Source organism: Vicugna pacos, chromosome 7 (genome assembly GCF_048564905.1).
Source record: "Vicugna pacos chromosome 7, VicPac4, whole genome shotgun sequence".
Lineage (NCBI taxonomy): Eukaryota > Metazoa > Chordata > Mammalia > Artiodactyla > Camelidae > Vicugna > Vicugna pacos.
Genome location: NC_132993.1, coordinates 85,350,612 through 85,374,466, shown reverse-complemented (window position 1 = coordinate 85,374,466; position 23,855 = coordinate 85,350,612). Strand labels below are relative to the sequence as shown.

The window sequence follows — 23,855 nt, the reverse complement described above, 5'->3', positions numbered from 1 at the left end:
GCCCAGCCCTGGAAATTCTTTTTTTTCCTCATATTTTATCAAGCCGTTTTTTTCAAAACTCTTCCCATGTAATTTCTTTCTTAATTTATTGAAGTATATTTATTCTTTTTTTATTGAAGTATAGTTGATGTACAGTATTATATGTTACAGGTGTACAATATAGTGATTCACAATTTTTAAAAGTTATGCTCCATTTATAGTTACTATAAAATATTGACCATATTCCCTGTTTTGTGCAACATATCTTTGTAGCTCATTCCATGTAATTTCTATATTTCTTTGGCATTCCTGGAGCCACTTTCTGGAAGCATCGCACCAGGTTTTCTAGAGTATATTGTGTTCACTTCTAAATGTTTTTCAGATAAACCACTTTTAAGTCTATTTATGAAATCTCACTGCAAATTTTACTTCTGGCTTCAAAAACCTGTTGCCTCATTTTTCTTGTGAGAGTATTTTTAGGCACTCAGGAATGTAATTACAAATTCTGCTGTTTGTAAAAGTGATTTTTAAAAGTCCTGTTTCATGGTCTAACATTTGAAATTGTGAGGTCTCACCCTCAAATATAATAAATAATCTCTGTCAGATTTCTTTATCTCCTTTCTTCTTTAACTGATCTGGTAGGTGACTTCCATAAACATCCCATAAATATCTCAAATTACCTCTGACTGGGTGTCAATCCTACGCTGTTCAAAGCCAAGTAATGGAGAGAGGGCTCTGAAATACGGGAGACTTTGTGAAGACTCAAATTAAGGATACTCTTTTTTTCCCTGAGGACTGATTTTGAAAAAAACAGATACCTAATCATGTAGATACAACAACTGGAACTTTAGAAATTATAAATAGAAGTCATAGGAGTGGGTCTTTTCCTTTTTCATCATGTTTCTTTTTAATTTTTAAGTGTAGTAAAACACAGGTAACGTAAACTTGATGGTCCTAACTGCTTCTAAGTGTGACGCTCAGTGACGTCAGGTACATTCACGTTGTGTGGCCCCTCCCCCCACCCATCTCCAGAACTCTTCCATCTTGCAAACTGGAACTCCGTACCCATTAACACTACCTTCCCGTTCCCCTCTCCCCCAGCCCCTAGCCACCACTGTTCTACTTTCTGTCTCTATGAATTTGACTACTCCACATGTCTCTTTAAGTAGAATCACACCGTATTTGTCTTTTTGGCTTATTTCACACAGCATAATGTCCTCAAGTTTCATCCATGTTGTAGCATGCCAGAATCTCCTTCCTTTTCAAGGCTGAATAATATTCCTTGGTATCTGTATGTCCCCTTTTGTGTCTCCATCCATCCATCAATGGACACTTGGGTTGCTTCCACCTTTTGGCTGTTGTGAATGATTACTGTGTTTGTGGGTATGCAGAGATCTCTTTGAGACTCAGCTTTCAATTCTTTAGGGGTGTATATTCCAAAAGTGGAATTGTTGGCTTAAGTGGTAATTCTGTTTTTACTTTTTTTTTGAGAAACTACAATACTGTTTTCCATAGCAGCTATATTCTTTTCTATTTCCACCCCAAATGCATTGGGGTTCCAACTTCTTCACATCCTTGCCAACATTTGTTTTTGTTTGTTTCTTGCTAATAGCCATCCTGAGTGAGTTTTTAGAAATTTTTTTATTTTTTATTTCCAAGATTAACTTACTTACTTACTTTATTTATTTATTCATTTTATTGGTGTAGAGTTGATTTACAATGTTGTGTTAGTTTCTAGTGCACAGCATAGTGATACACCTATATATATATATGTTCTTTTTGGTATTCTTTTTCATTAGAGGTTATTACAAAGTATTGAATAAAGTTCCCTGGGTTATTCAGTAGGACATTATTGTTTGTTTATTTTATAGATAGTAGTTTATATCTGCTAATCCCAAACTCCTAATTTATCCTTCCCCCCTTTCCCCTTTGATAACCGTAAGTTTGTTTTCTATGTTTATGAGTCTCTGAGTCTCTTTCTGTTTTGTAAGTAAGTTCATTTGTATCATTTTTTTAAAGATTCTGAATGGGTTTATTTTTAACATTTTGTTAAAAATAAAACTAAGAATTTTTCCTCAGTGTCCTTGCTTTATTAGGGATGTTTGTTTTATATATAACAATTATTTTCTAATAAAGATGACAACCATTTATTCATGATTGATGACACTGGATAGTGCAATGTAAACCAGCAGATCTGTGAGGGTTACGTTTTCCAGATGAAGCTTAAACACCATATATTGAACGTAAAAATTCTTATAGGCTAGGAAGAAAGAGGAGAACAGACATTTATTTGGCACCTCCTGTGTGTTAGGCTCTGCATTAGGCACTTTGTGTATATTTTGACACAACCTTCATCACAACTCTACTGATATGTGTTAATACTTTCATTATGTATATTCAGAAATAGAAACTCAGAGAGAGTAAGTGACTTGCTAAGGTCAGGTAGACAGCATTGCAGGTGTGTCCAAACCCATGTCTTGTGTTGTGCTCTGCTATCACTTGCAGTCTGTTAGGCATAAAGCACCTCATTTGTCCAATCCATGTGGTTTGTGACATCCTTTCAATACAATAGCTCATGCGTTCAATACAACAATCCTATGAGTGGTTAGAATCCATGTTATCCAGATCCATATTTTTTTTTTTTTGCCAGTGGAGGAAATTGTAATTCACAGAGTCATGTGCTCACAAAACTTGCTGGAGGCAGAGCTGGGACTCAAACCCAGGTCCTTTCATTCCAGATCCGGAGGACCTCTCACTTTACCGTGATCCCTTTTGCTGTCCTGGGCAGCTCACACAGGGAAGTCATCCAGCCTTGTTAAGAGAAAGTTAGATATTACATTTTGTAGACCCTCTTTTTGATGAAAGGTCTTGGGATGTATAGTGCTTTCTAATTTATATTTGATCAACTTAGTAAAAGGCCTGACATCTCCCATTCCATTCCTTATTCAATACCTAGATCAAAAGGTTACGTTCATTAACATAATTCAGGGAATCATTCTTCAAATCCTGATTGGATGTTACTGTGTGCCAGACGCTGTACTTAGGGCTGGAAATCCAGAGATAAATAAATGAGACATTGTCCTTGTCTCCAGGAAGCTCACAATATACCAGGAATAGAACACAAAAACATAATAACAAGCAATATAACAGTAAAAGCTTCTCAGGAGAGGACGTATGACCTATGATCTACACCTTAGACAGAGGCTGGATTTCATCTAGAAAAGAAAGAGTTAAATAGTGGTTTATTCTTTGTGGAGCCATGAGGAAACCTTCATCCAGTTTTAGCTGCCTGAAGGAAATGTTCAGAGACAACTTCTGTTTGATTTGAATGCTTAAGTTTTTGCTCATGTGCCTTGACTGAATTGATTGAACATAGAGAGAGTTCAGATTCGTGTGATTTGGAGTCATCAGTGTGGGCAGTTGATGGGTGAACATTCTGATTGCCTTGCAGGTCATCCAACCACGTCTTTGAGGATGTAAAAGTGATTGCAAGGACCATGTTGTTATTTTACCCGTTCTGACAGTTGCTCATTGCTGGCTGGAATTGGTTGGATGGGGACAGAGGTTGTTGCTTGACTGTCTCCATGTGTATCTTTACTCCACAGGGAGAAAGAGGTCCCCAAAGTCTTCCTGGACTCCGAGGTGAGGATGGATGCTGGGGCAGGAGAGGACCCAAGGTGAGTGTGGCCTCAAGCTGTGGAGATCTTTCCCTGTCTCTGGAGTTTGAGGAAAATCTTAATTCTTCAGCATGGTTCTGGTGTTTCAGCTCTTTCTCAGACTGAGGGAGTGGAGCAGTGGAGCCCGAGGAAAGGCATCCAGTGCAAAATCTAGTGTTTATTTGGGGGGTGGGGCTGGGGGTCACAGTAAACCCAAGTAGGGGAGTAGAGAAGTTAGAAGGGAAGGTGGCCTAAAAAGAGTGCATTATTATTTGATTACACTGTGGGTGGATAGAGCTTAATCCTGCTGAGAAGCAGTGGGGGCAGTGAGCACAACTCACCCCCAGGGGGAGGGAGCGGGGGTATGTGTGCACCAGATCCCATTGGGCATTAGTTGAGGGCTGCTCCCAGGGGACACTGGTACCCCAGCACTTCTGGCCGGTCTCGTGTGTGGACAGACTTCCGATACCAGGAAAAGCCCTCAGGAGGAGACCCACAGAGGTGGCAGTTGGAAGCTGGGCTTGAGAACAATGAGATTTTAAAGGCTCAGTGGTAGACTTTGTGCTTAACAAGCACAAGGTCCTGGGTTCAATCCCCAGTGCTTCCATTAAAACAAACAAACAAGCAAACAAACAAACAAATAAATTAAAAGCCAAATTTAGGGATCATGAGTGGGAAACCCTTTTTTAGTGGTTGATTTAAATGTCTCTTAACCTTCTAGGATTAGAGAATGTCCTTTAATAAGGCCAGAGAATTATTTTTACAGCCAGCTTCAGAGTCCTCTGGAGTTCTTCTGATCACAGTGACCATATTCTGTATCTTCTACCAAGTTTGTCTTTCAATTACTTTGTCTTATTGTTCCCGGAAGCCTTTGCATGCTTGTGACTCTGTATTCCCATTTTTGTTTGGAAGAGTATGATTGTTGTCATAAACTACAGGTTACTGCTGTTTCTGGCTCTCCCCCTACTGTGGGAGGAGTTACAAGGTGCACTTTTCTCCACATCATGGTGCAGGGGAGTGATAGTAATCAGTGATGTCCATATGGTCACTAGAGAAGAAATCTCCATTTTGATCCAAAACTTGCAGTATCTTTTTTTAAAATTTTATTCTCAATTGAAGTGTAGTTGATTTACAGTGTTAATTTCAGCTGTACAGCAAAGTGATTCAGTCATACATACATATATATATTTCAGATTCTTTTCCACTGTGTGTTATTACAAGAAATTGACTATAGTTCCCTGTGCTAGACAGTAGTTTCTTGTTGTTTATCTATTTTATATATAGTAATGTGTGTATCAAAATTGCAGTTTCTTGAAATTAGGGAACATATGGTTTCCTAAATGAAACAGTGGCTTAAAAGTGTCATTCAAGCTCAGTTGTTTTTATTTGTTTTGAATTTTAGGGAGCAAGAGGATTTTCTGGAGAAAAGGTGAGTGGTCTTCCTTATTCTCAAACTGGGGGTGGCTTCTTTGGGAAACACAACATCAAGTTCACTGATTTTTTCCTTTGCTTGAGTAATCAGCAAAGGGGCTTAATACTTGGGGATAGATGTGTCAGGTGGTGTTAACAGCCAAACTGTCATGCTAATGAATGGCTGTCTGTAAGGTAAGTATTTCAGGTTTGAATCTGGATCTATAAGATAAATTTCAAGCCTTGCTGACTACAATGATGGAGCCACAAGATTATCATGTTTATCTGAAAGAGTTGGTCCTGAATTCAAGGTGTGTTCAGGAGGGTTTGGTCACGTGAGGTATCACGTGGGAGAGGGATGCAGGACAGGGCTGGTAAGGTGCTGGTGCAGCAGGGAGTGGCTTTACATCCAGATTCAGAAGCCAAGTACCCATTTGCCCATTCATTCATTCATTCATTCATTCAACAAACATGTATTAGGTACCCGCTATGTTCCCCGCATTATCCTAGGGAATGAATACCAAGTGATGAATGGATCAGACAAGGGCTGATGGATCTCATTTATCAGGTCTCCTGGGACCACTATGTCCTGTGCCAAATGTAGCACGGGATTTAGTCCTAGAGTTTCCTATGTGTATTTTCATTCACTAAAATCAGCTGTCCTTTGGCTAAAACAAAAATGCCTGAAACTTGATTTCCTCATGTGGCCAGTAGGAGTACATCGACCACCCCACGTGTGTAAAATGCATTTTATTCTGCTTGCAACACTCTGAATCTTTTTGTTTTTTCTTCAGAAGATGCTTTATAATAAATAGATTCTCTGTCCTTTTGAGTTGGTTGGTAAAACAACGAGCCTGTGATTTGAAAGCGATGGAAAGCTTGATGGGGTAGCACAATGCCGCGGCCAGTTCTTACTCTTATCGTAGTCAGCCCCAGCTTTTCAGCTCTTCTCTAAAGAAGTCTTTTTTTCTTTTTTTAAGTCATAAGTCTTTCCAAATGCACACACGTCCAAACACACTCATTTAATTCCTGCTTAATCTGTGATCTTTGGAGTTTCCATTATGCAGATGAATTCAGGCATGTTTACCAGTCTTTTTATTTACTTATTTATTTTGTTGGGGGAGGATAGATAGGGGTGTTTATTTATTCATTTATTTTTCTAATGAAGGTACTGGGATTGAACCCAGGACCTCGTGCATGCTTGGGCATGCCCTCTACCACTGAGCTATACCCTCCTCTCTTTGCCAGTCTTTTTACATTAAAAAAAAAAAAAAGGTCAGTGACACAAGGACGATCGTAGACAACCAGTGAGAAATGTTTCATTCGGTCCGGTGAGAGTTACCATGCTTGTCCCAGTGTAAAACTTTAAAAGGAAGCCTTTCTATCCATTCAAAATATGAATTTCTTTTTTTCTTCTATTTTTCTTTAGCATCTGAAACTGTCAAGAAAAACAGTATATATTGCTAATATCCATTTCAGGAAGAAAATAATCACTGCTTTTTACAGCAAGCTTTATTTTTATTTATTTTTTTATTTTTTTTTAACATTTTTTTTAATACTTGAATGCCGAATATAAGTGTTGTTTGGAAGACCTAGATTCTTCTACCTTCTGAGAATAATATTAGCAAGGAAATTAACATGCAAGCAGTAACCAGGGATACCTGGTCCTCTGGTCCCTAATGTCCTCATCTTCCTTTGCTCCACAGGGCAGCCCTGGTGAGGAGGGTCTTGACGGCTTGGATGGAGAACAGGTACAGACAGTTTCTCATTCTATTTCCCCAGCTATCCCCACCCTCATGAGTTTGCAATTAATACTCTCCATGTTTCTCACAACTAGTCTGGAAATTTAAATAAACATGCGTGCTCACCAATGTCTAAAGTTAATTTGTGTGTTTGTTCTTGTGTTCAAAAGACAAGGAACCTATAAACTTAGCTCTCATATCACATGTTGCTGTCGGAGTTTTATTTTCACCTTTTACTTTTGTTAATTCTAGTAACTGGACATTGTTATAATGATTGCTTTATTTAATCAGTACTTACCTAGCTTTACCATCGCATTTATTAATCACTGATGCCTTCAAAGGAACGTGAAAAGATCATATGCTTCTTTTGCCTAAAATACAACTTGTAGATATTTTTCTTTGATGAAGGTTGTAAATGCTCCTTGTTTTTTTTTACTCTGACAATTTCATGATTTCACCATTTTTCTTGAAAGATCACTCTTGGGTATACAATTATTTTCTCTCAGCACTTTGGAAATTAATTTCATCCTCTCCTGGCTGACTTTCATCTTTGCTTTTAAGAAGTTATCCGTCAAGGAACTGTTGTCCCTTTGTTAGCAATCTTTGAAAAAAATCTCAGGCTGCTTTACAGCTTTCCTTTGTTTCTCGTTTTCTGCAGTTTCAATATGGTGTTCTAGGCATGAATTTCTTCTCACTTATCCTATTTGGGACTTAGTAAGCTTTGGAATCGGAGCATTTGTGTCTCCAGGTTTTGGAAAATCCTTAGCAGATGATCATTTTGAAATTTTAATCTTTCCCACTTTCTCTCGTATCTCCTTCTGGAAGTCTAATTAGAAATTTGGAGACCTTCTCACTTTATCCTCAATGTCTCTTAGCCTTTCTTTCATATTTTCTATTTCTTTATCTTTCTGTGCTGCATTCGGAATAACTTCTTCAGTTTCTAGTTCACCAATCCTTATGTTAAATGTTTAATGTGCCATTAACCTGCTGATTGGAGTTTTGATTTCATTTATTCTAATTTCACTTCAAGAAGTTCTGTTTGATTCTTTCTCAAATCTGCTTGCCCCCCACCCTTTTTTAAAATATAGATGCTTTTTTTTCCTTAGCTCATTTTTTGAGTTATTTAAATGATTAAAGATATTTATTTTACATTGTGATAATTGCAAAATCTATAGTCATTATAAGTCTAATTTGTTGTCTGTTGGATCTGCTGGCTTCTCCCTCATGGTGTCTACCTCCTATGTGTTGTAACTTTTGATTGACACTCATTTTTGATGGAACTTTATCTGTGAGAAGCCACTGAGTGGAGGTTGTTTGCTTCTGCCACATACTTGGTGGCACTGCCTCCTGGGACCACTTTAAAATGAGTGATCACCTTGTGGGTTTTCACACCACACATGTCCAGAGTGATCAGGAGTCCTCCGGCAGCCAATAGCTGTGACTCTTCTAGATTCCTGCTTTCTCTTTGTCTAAACTCTAAGCATCTCTCTTTTTCTTTATCAGCTCATGGATGCATGTAAGATGTAATTTAATTTGTTATTTGGATTTTAAATTGTTTTTTGAAGGGAAGATTGTTCAGGGCATATAGTCTGCCACATAGTCAGATTTAGAACTTTCTACTCTTGGCTAGAATGTGAAACTATGTGAAAAAATTTCCTGGTGTGTGTGACTTATGTAATACAGATTCTTTTTGTATTTCTTTGTTTTTTTCTAGGGTGATCGTGGAGTCCCAGGGTCATCTGGAGGAAAAGGAAATGGGAAATCGGGTAAAGTGTGAGAAGATTCTTCTCCCACATCTCTCAGATTCCTGCTGCAGAAACTGACCTGGATAGCTTATTTCTAAGCTCTGGGAAAGCGTCGTCTGGTAGCACTAGTACTGGGTTGGGAGTGAAAGGGTGATAAATATTAGATTAGTCTTTGGAACTTCTACTTAAGGCCTGACTCTGCTGATAGTGAAATGGGTCATGGGAACCAGCTTACTTAACTTTTTGTGCTTTATCATGGGCATCATTCCCTTTTGCTCAAGCTTTTCATGGCTTCCTGTCACCAGTGATGTAGTCTGACACGCAAGGCCTTTCAACCACATTCTTCACTAATCTCAGTCCAAAAGTGTCCTTCCCAGTCAAACTGGGCTCCTCACTGTCCCCTGGAGATTCCTTCTGCATGCCAAGCTCTGTGTCTCACCCTCACTCAGTACTTCATCCAGGAACGCCTTTCCCCTGCATCCATCTTCAGTGTTTACTTGAACCTCACCTTTCCTTCAGTTTCCACCTCCTCTCTTTCATCCTAATGATGCCCTCCTTGACCATGTCAGTCTGTAGTGACCTCCCCCTTCTCTGCATCTCCCAGTGTCCATTGTTTGGACTATCTGCTTGACTGCAACTGTGCACTGTGCTGGTCACTCTCTCCATGTGAGGGAGGGCAGGTTCCTGGTGTATGTACTGCAACTCCCCCTTCCTGTGCCCAGGCAGACATTACTTATCAATTTCCCTTCCCATGCCCATGTAGACATTACTAACTGATGATGGATTCCAGCCTGAAGGATCCAACTTGACACAGCACTGTAATCAGCTTCTGTTGATTCACTGGATTAGATAAAGAGGGTTAAATTTATTTACGTATGTTTCTATTACCCCTATGGAATTAGAGCAATGTTTTTACCCTTAGGTGTGGATTGATTTCCTGATACATGAAACAGAGAGTCGCAAGACATGACTCTTTATTGAGGTTTAATTTCCAACCTGCAGTTTGTGGGTCAGATTTTGGAGAAGGTGGAGCACGCTACATTCCCTTCAAGACTGGAGAGCCTTCAGTTTCCACCAAAATTAGTTGAACTCAGTAAACGCCTGTCAAGTGCTTCCTAGCTGTAGGGCATTTTGGCGGACACAGAGAAGGGTTCAGAAGTAAATGAGTCAAGGTTGACCAATAAAGAGCTGGTTTGCTGGTGCAGGAGATAAGATTTGTACAGGAATAACTCTAATACAAGATAGGATAAGAAAAAGGCTGTAAGAATGGTACAAATAAAGAATCAATGGGAGCCCAGTGACTTGGAGAGGAATCTCAGGTAGAGTGGCCTTTCTCCATCCAATCAGTCAACAAAATTCACTGAGCATGTATTGTAATTTAGGGAAGACTGTAGAATGGGGACCAAAATAGGCATAAGTTCTGTTTCTCAGGATTTGCCTCTATGGGGTGAAACGGATATTAATGAAATAATCATGGAAATAGGTGTAAGATTACTGCTGAGATAAGTACATGAAAGGCAGGGAAATGGCACTGGGATCTGATCCAGCCTGCGCAGTCAGGAAGGCTTCAGTGAGGGAGTAATGATGGAATGAAATTTAAAAGATGGTGAGGGAGGAGGAAGGGGATGTGAGACCAGCCTTCCCTACTGAGGTCCTGTGGCATTTGAGAATGTGCTCAGGGTGGAGAAGACTCAGGCATTCCCAGGGAACACAGGAAATCAAGACATTCTCCACTGAGACTTCTGTGAGAGACACACACACACACACGCACACACACACAGTATTCCAGGTTAAGAAAAAGAAAAGGCTTAGATTAAAAGAACTCAGAGTGGTTTTGGACAAACAAAGATTCCACTTCAACAGAAGTGGAGGGTGAGATCAAAAGTATAAAGAGTGGGAGGACAGTCTGGAAGGGCAAGTCGGAACCGGTTTAATGCCATGTTTTAAGGGTTTTGTTCTTTTCTGCTGAGTCACCAGGTGCTGTTGAAAGTTTCTAAGCAAGTAAGACATGTGTTCAAAGCTACAGATTTGGAAGATTACTCTGGAAGCCAGTGTCTGGGTCAGAAAAAGGAAGGACTATATGTTGGACAAAACATAATAGGCACCATATGTCAGGCCCTGTACTCAGCATTTTAATTTACTATTCCATTGAATCCCTGTAACAGCCCTATAAGATAAGTATGTCTATTTCACCGATGAGAAAATTGTTTTGAACTAAGAAGTCAAAGAAATTTGCCTTGGTTGTCAATTAAACAGCAGGATTAAAATTTAGAATTAACTAATTCCTTCTTACCATTGTATCAGACCGGGGAAGACGTGAAGAAAGGTCTCCAGTGACATTATGAGGTGACTTCGTGTGGAAACCAGAGAACATCCCATTTCCTGTGTGTCTGAGAGTCAGATTTCAGAGGGGGCCCCACTTTACTATTCTCAGGGCGTGGTGTGTACCCTCCAGAACCAGGTACATAACATCATCCGAGGAAGGCTCCTGCATGGGGGGGCTCTCCCCAATTCTGTGATTCTGTAGGAACTATGGCACAGAGGTGGTACCACTAACAGCAAGGTTTAACAAACATTTTTTTTTATTGAATTGTAGTTGACTTACAATGTTAGCTTTAAGAGTACAGCAAAGTGATTCATTTGTACATATGCATACACATATATTTTTTTCTTTTTATATTCTTTTCCGTTATATGTTATTACAGGGTATTGAATGTAGTTTCCTGTGCTATACAGTAGGACCTTGTGTTTATCTATTTTAGATACAGTCATGTGTATCTAACAGCAGGTTTTAAGAGAAGCAACCATTTGCTTTTCATGTCATAGTCTAATGGCAAGTTCCTCCACCTCTCTGGTTCCCTGCCTGTAGCAGTCAGGAGCTCCAGAAGCATTTCTCTCTCTTTTCTTCTCTTTTTCATAAGATCTTGCGCTGCTAGTACTGATGGAGAAAGCCTTCTTTTCCTTACGTGTATTTCTGTGTAGGAGCATCAGGAAGTTGTGAAAAGATCCAGGGTATTGGTGGTAGGGGGACAGGGTCTGACTTCTCTGAGCCTCAGTTTCCTCATATGTAGCAGGTTAATTCTTGAATTGTGAGGCAATGCACATATAAGGCCAAGTGTATCCCAGATTTCCAATAAAAGTATGTTCTTTTCTGTGTCTCAACCTCATCTCTTTGGCAGCTAATGCTTTAAAGTTCACGTACTACATTGCTCTTTTAATTTGAATCTCATTTGCCATTTCCCTTTAGGCAATAGATGATTTTAAAAAGTGACACTTTTTAAAAATTTGATTTAAGGGCTTGCCTGGGCCACCTGGATGACCTGGTGAGCATGGAGAGGAGAGGGGAGATTTTGTGAGTAGTGGGGCTTCAGGGATTTCTGCTGCTCTAATCCAGGGACTGTGAATTGTTTGCTTGGGCACAAAGGCAGAGGACAATGAATAATTCATTAATGAGGCATCTGTTCAGCCTGTCTTAGTATTGTGACCAATAGGAGATTTGAAAGGAAGTCCATCTTATACAACGTTTGGGCTCTTAAAGTGTTTAGAATTTTAACTGCACTGGGTATTTGGAATACTGAGCAGGCTCAGACAACTGAAAGGGTCCACTTTGGTGCCTTTTCTTTTTTAATAATCATAATTTTCCTACCCATTTGAGCTAAGCAACCTTTTATTTTCCCAGGGAGATCCTGGAATTCATAGATTCACCCAAGGCCCCAAGGGGGAAAAAGGGAGGCATGGACACTAGGTAAGAAGGTCTCCCTCCCTCTGGGGATACTGGTGCCCTGGGAGCAGATGCTGGCTGGGGCAGGAGTCGTGGGCATTCAGGTTGGATCAGCAGAGAAAACCACAGTGAAAATGTATGGTCTCCACTGTCCATGGGAACAGGAGCTCTGAATGCTAATCTCTACTTATATCCTTGTCCTAGCATTTTTGTCTCCTGGTTTATTATTATTTTTTTGTACAGATCTTACCTCCCACAGCATTAGTAATTTACTTTACCTCTTTTGTCCTTGGTTTCCTCATCTCCGAATTGAAAATATGGGACTCAATGATGCCTAAGCCCTTTCAGTTTTAAAATTCTCCAATTTTATAATGATGCCTCGATTTAAAAAATGCTCAGGGTCATCACCCCGCTGGCTTGCTTTCTGTCATGGCAACTGTCAATTGATGTGTATGGGGTACCATCCATTTTTAAAGAGAAGATCTTTGTCTAGTTCTAAATACTAGAAGCATTGTGATAAGAGTCATCACAGAAGGAAAAAGACTTGCTATCTTGACAGAGACCGATTTGTTGAAAGGTATTTTTAGATTTTTACTCCCAAGACATTAAAATGCAAGATTCTGAATAATGACTGAAATAACCCAGGTACCTCCATCCACAGAGTTCATCCTTCCCAGTTTCCAGGAATGGGGTGTGCATAGCAAAATGTTCACAACTGTAGAGGAACTTCCGTTTGCTTAGAACTCCTATTTGCATCCTTTGACAAAAACCTTAGGACATCCATTCTCCTTCATGAATTTTGGCTAGTTCGCAACCATTTTATATACGCCCAGGTTCTGAATAAAGTCCAGTTTGTAACAAGATCATTATTACACAGCTATGTGAGAAAATCGTCATGACTTGCTGCAAGAATTTCTCATCCTGTTGTCGATTACAGTTGTTTTGGACCAACTGTGAGGATTTTCTTTGGTGAGTTGAGATCAGAGAGCCATGTGAATTGCCTCAATCAGCTATGGGATTGAGCTAAGGGAACAGCAGGGCAGCCACCCTGAACCCATCCCGGCCCCAGTTTCCTCATCCGCAGGGTGGGACTAGTAGAGAAACCATTTCAAAGTTTCCAGGAGTCAGTGGTTATCATGGCAAGAAAGGTCTTGATCTGTATCAGCTGTGATTTGCTCATGGTTTCACTGCTGGAAAGGAACTCAGGTCTCTAGACAAACTGTCCGCTGCTGCATCCGTCTCGGCACCGGGGGGACCCTCCTGCTCACAGCTTTCCGAGGTGTCTGAGGTGTCCATTGCTGACTTTAGCTAAAGGGTTAACCTTGAACACCGGATGCCTGAATTGTGCGTACAGGCAAAAAGGTACCTGAAACAGCGCCACGTCATGATGCATTTTCCTTTCCTGTGCTCGCTACTCCCATGCTGAGCTCAAAGAAGGCTCCTAACTAAGGGTTCTTTGCGTAGATTTGGATGATGGAAGTCACTCCTGCCAGTTCCACAAGCCTGCAGCCGGTGCATGCTGACGGCCTAGCCTGTTAGGTGCTTTGAGACGAGAGCCCCCTAGGGGTCAGTCTTTCCTCGGTTTTACCAAAGAGCAGATTGACTGTAACCTGGTTGGAGAAGGGGCCCTGATGAAGCCGTCTTTCAAACCACAGAGGAACTTTATTCTATGCCTAGAATTTGGGGAAGGGATGGGAAACCAGTGACGGCTTCACACTTCCGGGAGAATGAAAAGCAATACAACCTTTGTGGAAGGCAATCAGTCAACATATGTCAGTTAGAACAGCCGTTTTTTGTTTGTGTTTTTTAATATGCAAGTGACAGAAAGCCTGACTGGCAGGCTTTAGCTGATAAATGTGTTTGATAATCCAGGTGGGGGCAGGTTTGGTACATGAGCTCAGCGGTGTATCAAAACCCAGTGATGTCATCAAAACCCAGTGATGTCATCAGGGGCTCAGCTCCTTCTTTCCAGGGTGCCATCTGCAGTGTGGTTCTTGGGCTGGGCATTAAGGATTTCATCTCCACTGTTACATGAAATGGCAGCAGGAGAGGGGCTTGCCTTCATCAGGGCACTCCCAGCAATACTCTGTTTATAGCTCATTTGGCTCATTGGCTGGGTCCTGGGCTCCCCACCCACCCTCACCCCATTTTAAGAGCACCAGAGAAAGCACGTCTCTGACAGAAGAGATGAGATTGTCATGATTGGCTTCGACCTGTTGTAACTCAGCCCTTAGAGTGGGGCATGTTGTTGCACCAAACAAAACTGAGATTTTTGTCAGCAAGGAAGAAAGGGGAGGGTTTGTTGCATGGTCGCCAACTGTGCCTGCCATGACTTAACATGTGCACATCCTTTGACCCAGTCTTCCCAGCTCTAAAAATTTATCCAGAAACATATCATGGATCAAACAAGGTTTTAACTCCAAAGATGGTCAAGGTGATGATTTTTAATCACTGCAAAGCCTACGTGTTCAATGAAAAGGGATTGTTCGTATAAATGATGGTGTACCAACACGATAAAATATTATTAAGCCATGAAAAATAATTTAGAAGACTATTTCTAACAAGGAAAACATTCATGGTATGATATTAAGTGAAAAAAACCAGATTACAAAACTCTGTACTCCACAAGGGGTCCAAATGGGTAGAAGATACCCGTATCTATTTTTCCTAGAAGGATAAACAGCCAGAAGTGCATTTATTTTCTTTAACCTTGTTCTCTGAATTGTTGAAATAGTATGTGATGAACCTGTTCTACATTTTACCTCAACTTTTTATTTTGAAAAATTTGAAACCTGCAAAAAAATTTGTAGTTTCAAGACAAGTGTAATGGACACCAATTGTTACCACTGACCCCGCTTTTCGTCTCTCTGTACAAATACATGGGTAATATATGTACATATCTTGCTGAGTCATTTGAGGACTAATTGGAACAAAGGCATTCTCCTATACAAGCAAAATACAGTCATCACATTTGAAAAATTTTTGTATCAATGCAAAATGTTTTTCTAATATACAGCCCACATTCAGATTTCCACACTTGCCTCAATAATGCCCTTTACAACTATTTTTATTGTTGTCCCGGGACCCAGTCAAGGATTATGTGGTGCATTTCATTGTCTTGGTCACAACCATTGCCCAGTTATTTGTTTGTTCACATGACATTGATGATCTAGACCAGTACACCAGCATCCCTCAATTAGAATTTACCTGATTGTTTCCTCATGGCTAGATTCAGGTTAGCATTTGTGAAAGGAGATTAATCAATGCTGGACCGTTCTCAGTCACCAGGTGGGACACTGCCAGTCTCCCTCATTATTGGTGCATTAATTTTGTCATCTGATTAAGATGGTGTCCACCAGATTCATCCACTGTGAACATACTTTTCCCTCTGTCCAGTGATTAATTTGGAAGATGACACCCTGAGACTGCATAGTTCTTATTTACCAACCATCTTTTACCCAATGATTCTAGCATCTGCCCAAATAATTTCTTTACTATGTTGGCTGCAAATAAATTACTTACTGTTGAAATGAGAAAATGATAACCATTTTAAGAAAGAATCTTTATTACATCTGGACAAATTGTGAGTGTTTTACCTAAAGCCTTCTCCCTCATAAAATCTACTTCACTGTAAAAATTCTGATTATAAAAGTAACACCACAGATATTTGAGAGTACAGAAATGTAAAATGTAGAGAAAAAAATTCAGGAGTTCCAGTGACTAAGAAAACCATCAGCTTACTAGACCTTCCTAACTTGTTGATGGCAAAGTTACTCTCCCTGAGACATTCAGATGAGGATCCCATGAGCTTATTAAGAAATGTTCTACAACAATATAAAAAATGAGGAATCACCATTTTGTCTTTCTCCTTATCTGGATAAATTATTTACTTACAAAATTTAGCATACTTGGAAAGAACAACATGATAGCACAATTTTTTTCTACTTTATAAACTTCTGATAAATATAGTTTTTGATTGTTTTTATGTGATTACAAAAGCATTTCTACCATAATGTAATTAACACATCTCTCACTTCATGGAATATTTAGATTGTATCAGAATTTGATCTGTTGTAAATAACAGAAGAATAGCTTTGCACAAATTGTTTTTGTTTCTGTATTAAAATTTTTTTTTTAATTGAAGTACAGTCAGTTACAATGTATTGATTTCTGGTGTACATCATCATGTCCCAGTCATGTATATATATACACATATATTCATTTTCATATGTCTTTCATTAAAGGTTATTACAAGGTATTGAATACAGTTCCCTGTGCTGTACAGCAGAAACTTGTTTTTTACTCTATTTTCATATATGGTGGTTAACCTTTGCAAATCTCAAACTCCCAAATTTATCCCTTCCCACCCTCTTTCCCCCATTAATCATAAAATTGTTTACTATGTCTGTGAATCTGTTTCTGTTTTGTATGTTTCTGTATTTCATATTCTTTGCCAATTTATGGATTCTTACTGAGTTAGCATGCAACTTCACTGAGTAATTATCTAAAATATCCCTATTTGGGACCCAAGATGTTTTTTTCCATTCTCCTGAAATGTGGACTCAGTTTGGTTTTCTCTGGACACCACTTATTTTCCCACTTCAGACCTTAAATAGGTGAGAGCTCTAGGAAGGGTCCCCATCATGACTGAATAGCCTCCCCTTGCACCGTCTGGTCTACCCATCACTCCACATGTGCAGAGACCAGTCTTCTGTTTCCTTTTGCACATTTTTCAAGTATTAAACCTGGCTTCTTGGCAAGTACATATGACTACTGTCCCAGCATGGTGAACCCTTGCTGGATATTGTTCAGCAAACAAACAATCTGGGGAGAAAATGCCCACAATGTGGATATTTCAGAACACCAAATTAAATCCACTTGCTTCTAGAGGAATGCTGACCAACAAAATTTTCTAGATCACAGAACTGTTCTGTATCTGTACTGTCCAATATGGTAGCCACCAGCCACCTGTGGTTATTGAACACTTGAAATGTACCTACTATAACTAAGGAACTAAATTTTATATTTAACTTACTTTAGGTTAATTTAAATTTAAGAGCCACAGGCTAGTTAGTGGTTTCTGTGTGGGACAGCCCATATCTAGAGGGTAAACTCGGAAATGTGTGGCTATCTAAACCAATCACTTTACCTCTTTCTTGTCAGGGAAGTTCTAATATTGATGGACCTCACGGGGGAACAGGAAGTGTTGGCCCTCAGGTAGGTATAGCCACTTGTTGGATGTATTTTATCTGCTTTTGTGGGAGAGAGAGAGAGGCTGGGGTGAAAACTGGCTTGTTTCCTTCTCTAAGGTCTCCACTTTCCTTCTATCCTTAGGGTCCAAGAGGAAGACAAGGTCTGCCAGGATTGAAGGTCAGTGTTTTCTGGAAAGAGTTACTTCTTATTCCACACATATGGCTTCTGTAAATAGTTCTGTCTGGGGTCAAGGCAGGTGTTGGTTGGGCTGATGGAGGCTGCGTGATCCCTGAGAGGTTTCCATGGAGAAGGGAAAGTTTATATGGTTCCTCTCTGCTCCCTCCCCAACCTGCTGTAACAGTTCACCTAGATTGAAAATAAGCTAACATCTTAAAGAATTGCTTTTACCTCTGAAATAGTGACTTTTTCATTTAAAGAAGTGGGACTTACTACAGGTGCATAAGGGGGTCTCATAGTCACTAAATAAAGAGAAAAGACCAAGCGGTTACAATTTCCGAAGAAGGGTTGGTGGGTGTTATCTGAGGGTGGGGTGGGGCATCTCTGTAGGGGAATCATATTTTACAAAGCATTTGTCTAGCACTTTATTTATATGACCTCATGTAACCTTTCTACAACCCCAGGAGTTATGAGCATCATTGGTTACTTTTTATGGATAAGAGAGGAAATAAAGGTTTAGCAAAGTGAAGTTAGTTGTCAGAGACCACATAGCTAATAAGTAAGTGGTGGAGACAGGATTCAAATCCAAAGATCAAGATGCTCTTGGAAATTTTTGTTCAAAACGAGAGTTACGTGGACTCCTCTCTAATGTGGTTTGGTCCTGCTCTGCTGGTATTTTTTTCCCCCTAGCATTCTCAGGATTTAGGGGTGGAGGAGAGGTCAGAGACTGACTTATGTCATTTCTGAGCCTGGGAATGGCTGAGTGTATGTGTGTGTGTGTGTGTGATGGGTGGGCAGTGACCTCCTCAGAACAAAAGAAGGTGAGACTCCTGTGTCTTCAAACTAAACATGTTGGAAAAGCATGGCTACTGAGAAATTTCAAGTCTCAAAAATGCAAACAATCTTTGTTGACACTAAGTAAAATATGACTTCTCATAAAATGTTGAGGCTTGAAATAGATTCTTATGCTTTTAATTCAGTTTGAACATTTGTGAAATAATGTCTTGAACTATCATTGTAGCCTATTGTTTTTAGCCCCCAAAAGGCAGAAAGAAATAGACTACAACTTGACTAGGCTAAGTTCTGGAGAAATTAAATGGCTCAGTGGAAAGAATTTCTTACTCTTGAATTATTTAATATTTTTGCAATCCTGTGTGTGGTTTATCTAACTAGCCATCGGCAGTGGGTCCTCTGCCCAGTTGGGTCTTGGTTATTTTTGGTTTGTTAAACTGAACTCCGTCTCCTATGTCTTTCCTTTTTATTTAATTTGAACCAGAGCTCAGCCTGTGCATAAATTTAAAGTCAGATTGCTTACTTTGCTATTTCTTTGTTTTCCATTTTGAATGTTTTTCTATTGAATTCTTCTGATGGAGAACAAAGATTTTTCTTAACCTGTCCATCTCTTCCATACACTTCCCCTCAACTCATCCTTATAATACACTTATTTTCTCTACTTTTGGTCAAATCAATTCATCATTCAGATGATGACTGATAAACATCACAAATGGCTGTAAGTGATATTTATCCGTCACTTTTGTATTCCTTGAGTCACCCTCTCTCCCCAGGTGCCTATTACTAGTTAATCATAAAGCTTTTCCACAAAACTGCTAACCTCCCAATATATTCTAACATGTGAGGTTTATTTTTCTTAGTTTCCTCCTTCCTGAGCCCTCTGTCCTCCTGCTCTAATCCGGGCTGATTGCTCTCTGGGCCTCTGCACTGTTGTCTTCTGGGGACAGACTTTGAACAACAATCTTTCATTTTGGGAGCTGGGGAAAATGTGTGACCATGGCCATCTTTAATAGAAAACCTCTCCCTTTAATGCATCATAATCTTGATGAATCCCTGTACTTTTTGCTCTTTTCAAGAATCACTGTAGTTGTTTGTTGTTGTTTCTATTCAAGTTTGAGTTTTTAATAAGAGGAAAATTTATAATTACTTGCAGGTTCTAGAGTGAACTAGGTTTATCCAACAAGTCAGTGGTTTGCTAGTTAACCCAGTGTTGGAGCCGTGGTCATAGGACTCATTTAAGTTTTGAGGCTGTAACTTGCTAAAGATCAGTCAGTATTATTGGGAAAATGTGGCTTAAAGAGGTGCTGAACTCCAGATTACAGTATCCCTTGACCTTGGGAAGTTATTGGGTATAAATTAGATGTGCTGGTTTTTGCAAGGTGCATAATAAAATGAAATTTTAAATAAGATCTTATTTATGGAAAAGATTGTACTATGGCAAACAAATCAATGCACAGATTATTTGGCAATAAGGGAAAACTTTTTGTTACTTAAGATAAAATTAAGAATATCATTAATTTTTTAAATGTGCACAAACCCACCGCCCTCCTGCAATTATTTTCCTGTTTGTATGTTTCCTTTATTTGCATACATAATAAAGAGCTGTTTTTAATGTATATACTAGTTTATATTCTGCTTTTCTATGTTTCCAAATCTTACTAGTATCACTTTAATGCATTATATTCTACTCTGTTGAAGAACAGTGATTTACTAAACCATTCTAATGTTGAACATTTAGATAATTTCTATTTGTTTAAATATGACAGTGATGAAAAGAAAAAGCTGTATTACAGGGCTTTTGTTCTGTTCTTGCTTTTCTTTGCTGTAATGATTTCCCTAGTATAAATGTGAAAGAGTCTGAACTTTGCTGTACAGAGCCGCATCATTTTCCAATCTGTTGTACTACAAATGTCACTAATGTGATGAGCAAATTGGCCCACATCTTCCAAACGATTTCAAAATGTCTAGCTACATGCCTTTTAAAATGTGACTCACACTTACGAATCTAGAAATCAACTCTTGAAGAATAGAACAATTTAACAGGAATGATTAGTAGGAGAGCTTCCCATTTATCTGAATGGTTTAAAAAACTTAAGAAGCACAAGTCTTTGATCCACGTATTGCTTTGTTCTGAGCTTAGGGTTTCTTGTCTTTGCAAATCTACAACTAATCAGTAGCCTGGTCAACAGTGAGCAGTGTGAAAAAGAAGGCAGCACTGGTCACAAAACAGGTATTGTCCTCAATCTTGGAATATGTATCTTCTCTGTAGAAATGGAAATATTAATTTGAGGGAGGAATTAAATCAGTTACCAGATGAATTATTTTAATAGCTCACCCTGTGCCTAGAGAGCTAGCTCAGTGCTGTAGGGATCTGTAGGATTTTAAAGCCAGTTTTCTGCTATTTCTTTGTGTGCTGTGTGTGCCTTTGTCCCCAAATGCCACACTTGCTGCTGTGCTTGACATTCTGAGTTTCCTCACAGGGGATAAAGGTCCTTAACACCAGGGACCATCTAGCCCTTAAAAGGGATGGATGGGCTTTTAGGAACTGTTATTGTGTAAATTGGGGGTTTGGGTTATTTAAACAAAGTGCTTTTATATTTAAACAACTAGCTGTTTGGAAGGAGACTGGAAAAGACAATAAGAATGTCCTAAGCAAATAAGTGGGACCCCCCTCACACACCTCCTCCCTGATTCTGTGTCCTAAGAGGACTGAACGCAGACCTTCAGATTATTTTGCCTTTCTCTTGTGGCTTTCAAGTGACCTCTTGCAGGGAAGGCTGCCTTCAACAGGAACACTGAAGATGCCTGGAGAACTCACTGAGTTTTCTTCCTTTCGACAGGGTATGGGGTGGAGAATCCAGCGAACAAGGTTACCCAGGAGAGCTTGGCCATCCAGGCTCACAGGTTGTATCAGTGAACTTGCTTTTAGTGCTCAGCAATATTCGTTTGAAATTTTACCTTCTCTGATAGGAATTTAACATGTATTGGAATGTTCTACGATGCTCCCTGCCAGGGCCTCCCTAAGCAAAATATGTAGCGTCTTTTCTGGGGAGGTTAAATGCCGATGGCTAGTATTTATTGAGCTTTTGTTGTGTCCTAGATACGGCCCTAGACACTTATCTTAACTCATTTAAGCCTTCAGTGGGGAGGTTTTATCTTCCTCGTTTTAGAGGGGAGAAATGGCGGGGGAGGGGGGTGGGCTGGAAAAGTGAGGTAAACTGGCCAAGCTCGCACAGCTAGGAAGTGATGGAGGCCAGGTTCAGGCGCAGGCAGTCTAGTTATGAAGCCTGTGCTCTGAATTACTGCCTCTGAAGCTGTGAGTGCAAATTACTCAAATAGGATTTAATTCTTTAAAATTGGGATCAATTTGGCAGGAAAAATCAGCAGAGTGTTTACTGAGTAGCCAGTATACACAGGGCACTTTGCAAACAGGCTGGGTCGTTTAGACCATGAAGGCCAGGGTCTCACCCTGAAGGATTCAGTCCGGTGGGGCCTTGTAAACTATGGAGTGATAACCAGTTCCTTTGAAATCTCCTAAGCATAACCCAAATCTGTCATTCTGTAAACCATTCTGGGACACTTTCTACATTTTTTTTAAACCACATTATTTCCAAGTACCCTTAAAAGGAAAAACTTTGTAACAACAAATTTTACTAATGCATTGAATCGTTCTCCGTAACGTTAAAAATCCTATGAGTGTCAGATGGTCATTTAAGAAAGTTTCTGCTGTTTTGGCACTTGACAAAGGTACTGAAGAAAGAGCTGGATCAAATCAGAGTGTAATTAGAGATGCGATTGTATTTATTTTATGGTAGAAAATAGTGTCCACAACCTAGGGGGAAAGAGCTGAGAGATACTTACGGCTTTCCTCTTGAACACTGGCTCAATTCAAATTCAACTGTGGACCCCCCCACCACTGTTGTGTCCTGGGTTTCTCCTTTGGGTTCACTTTATTGTATGGCTGAACACAGGAGAGCAAGTCATGTCGTGAACCATGAGGGAGATAATCGGTAAAAGCTCCCCTGGATTCTCACCTTCCCACTACGGATGGTATGGGATGGTGATTAAAAAACCTCACCCAGGGATGGAGAAGCCCGGTCAGTCCTTCACAGAGGAAAGCATCTCTCAGAAAAGTGGGAGAAAATCTAAAGTGGCAGAAAAAGTCAGTAAAGTAAGTAAAGTAAAATAGATCGGGGAGAAAATGAACACCCCCTAGCAAGGTGCACAGTGAGATTAGCCCACTTTTCCATGTGTTTGGGCTCTTGATAACATCAGAATGTGAACGCTTGTCCTTAGCCTTTATGTGGAGAAAGAAAAGGTTGATTTCTCAAAGGAGATCAATTTCCTGACAGCTTTTCTCATTCCCCTTTTAGGATTTAAAATTAGTTGGGTGAATTAAAACACGGAAGCAATTGTTAGTGTTTGTCAGATTCAGCTGGAGAGGAGGTTAAAAATATAGATACTGAGGACTCGTGTCCTGATGGAGGGAGTTTGGAGGGAGTGGGTGCTTCAGGGTGATGAGGCTGCTTGATTCAAGTGTGATGAATGAGATCATGGTGGGTCAGAGCACCTTCATTTGTGCCTCCATCAGCATCCAAGATGGTCTTGTGGTACATGGAAAAGAAATAGCTCAATAAAAATTGGTTGAATTTAAATTTCATCTGTGGACCAGGGACCAAGAGGAAGGCAAGGACCGCCAGGAACTTTGGGAGAAAAAGGCTCACTGGGTGCTCAGGTAGGTTTGAGACACTGACAGCTACAACATAGCTGCTCATTACCAAGGGCCGGTTCATGCACCTGCATGTTCCTGGGCAAACAACATAAGGCTACCCCATTTGTTCTGGGATCTGTGGGCATCAGGAATTTCTAAAAAGAGCTGTTTCAAGGAAGTAGCCCTTGATCACCAGCTCCGTCCCCCTTCCACTCTAGGTGTTTGGGGGATATACTGACTAATGAGATTGGGCTTGAGGCTCAAAGGTGTGTGACACAGGCTTATCCTTATGTAGAGTTCAAGAGAAAAACAGTAGTGTAAAGGGGTGTAAATGACTAACGTCTTCCTCAAAATCATATAAGGAAGCATTACTTAAAATCACCCTACTTTTATAGAGATGAGGAAACTGAGGCTCAAAGAGATGAAATGACTCTTCATCTGGATCGTTTAAGTGGCTGAACTTGGCCTCCAATTCGGGTCTTTCTTTCTGGAGCCTGATGAGAGCCTCGCCCACTCTGTTTCCAGGGGCTCGTGGAAGGGTCAGATCAGATGGAGGCAGGCAATCAGGCGCGGCAAAGGAGTATTTGAGAGAGCTTGAAACACCTGAGCAGCATGATGTAAGTCAGGGGTTAGAGTACCTGGAGACTCAAACAGCAGCTCCAAGAAGGCCTGAGCCACCTCTCTCTTGTTCGGGAAATGTCTAGCCTCATAACCGATGGTATTGTTTTC

At 40.0% G+C, this 23,855-nt stretch overlaps 1 protein-coding gene across 8 annotated transcripts in view; it reads left to right on the top strand.

Moving 5' to 3' along the window:
* Positions 1-23,855, top strand: part of LOC140697480 (uncharacterized) — a 59,595-nt gene that overhangs the window by 21,961 nt on the left and 13,779 nt on the right. For 7 of the 8 annotated variants that reach the window (XM_072965315.1, XM_072965320.1, XM_072965317.1 and 4 more), the window contains 9 exons: positions 3,585-3,656; positions 5,038-5,064; positions 6,752-6,796; positions 8,502-8,553; positions 17,417-17,470; positions 17,588-17,623; positions 21,256-21,319; positions 23,088-23,150; positions 23,652-23,743. In XM_072965315.1, coding sequence (XP_072821416.1) covers positions 3,628-3,656; positions 5,038-5,064; positions 6,752-6,796; positions 8,502-8,553; positions 17,417-17,470; positions 17,588-17,623; positions 21,256-21,319; positions 23,088-23,150; positions 23,652-23,743 — 462 coding nt within the window. In that variant the 5' untranslated portion in view covers positions 3,585-3,627. The remainder of the gene's footprint in view (positions 1-3,584; positions 3,657-5,037; positions 5,065-6,751; positions 6,797-8,501; positions 8,554-17,416; positions 17,471-17,587; positions 17,624-21,255; positions 21,320-23,087; positions 23,151-23,651; positions 23,744-23,855) is intronic. The other variant, XM_072965319.1, reaches the window with a different exon arrangement.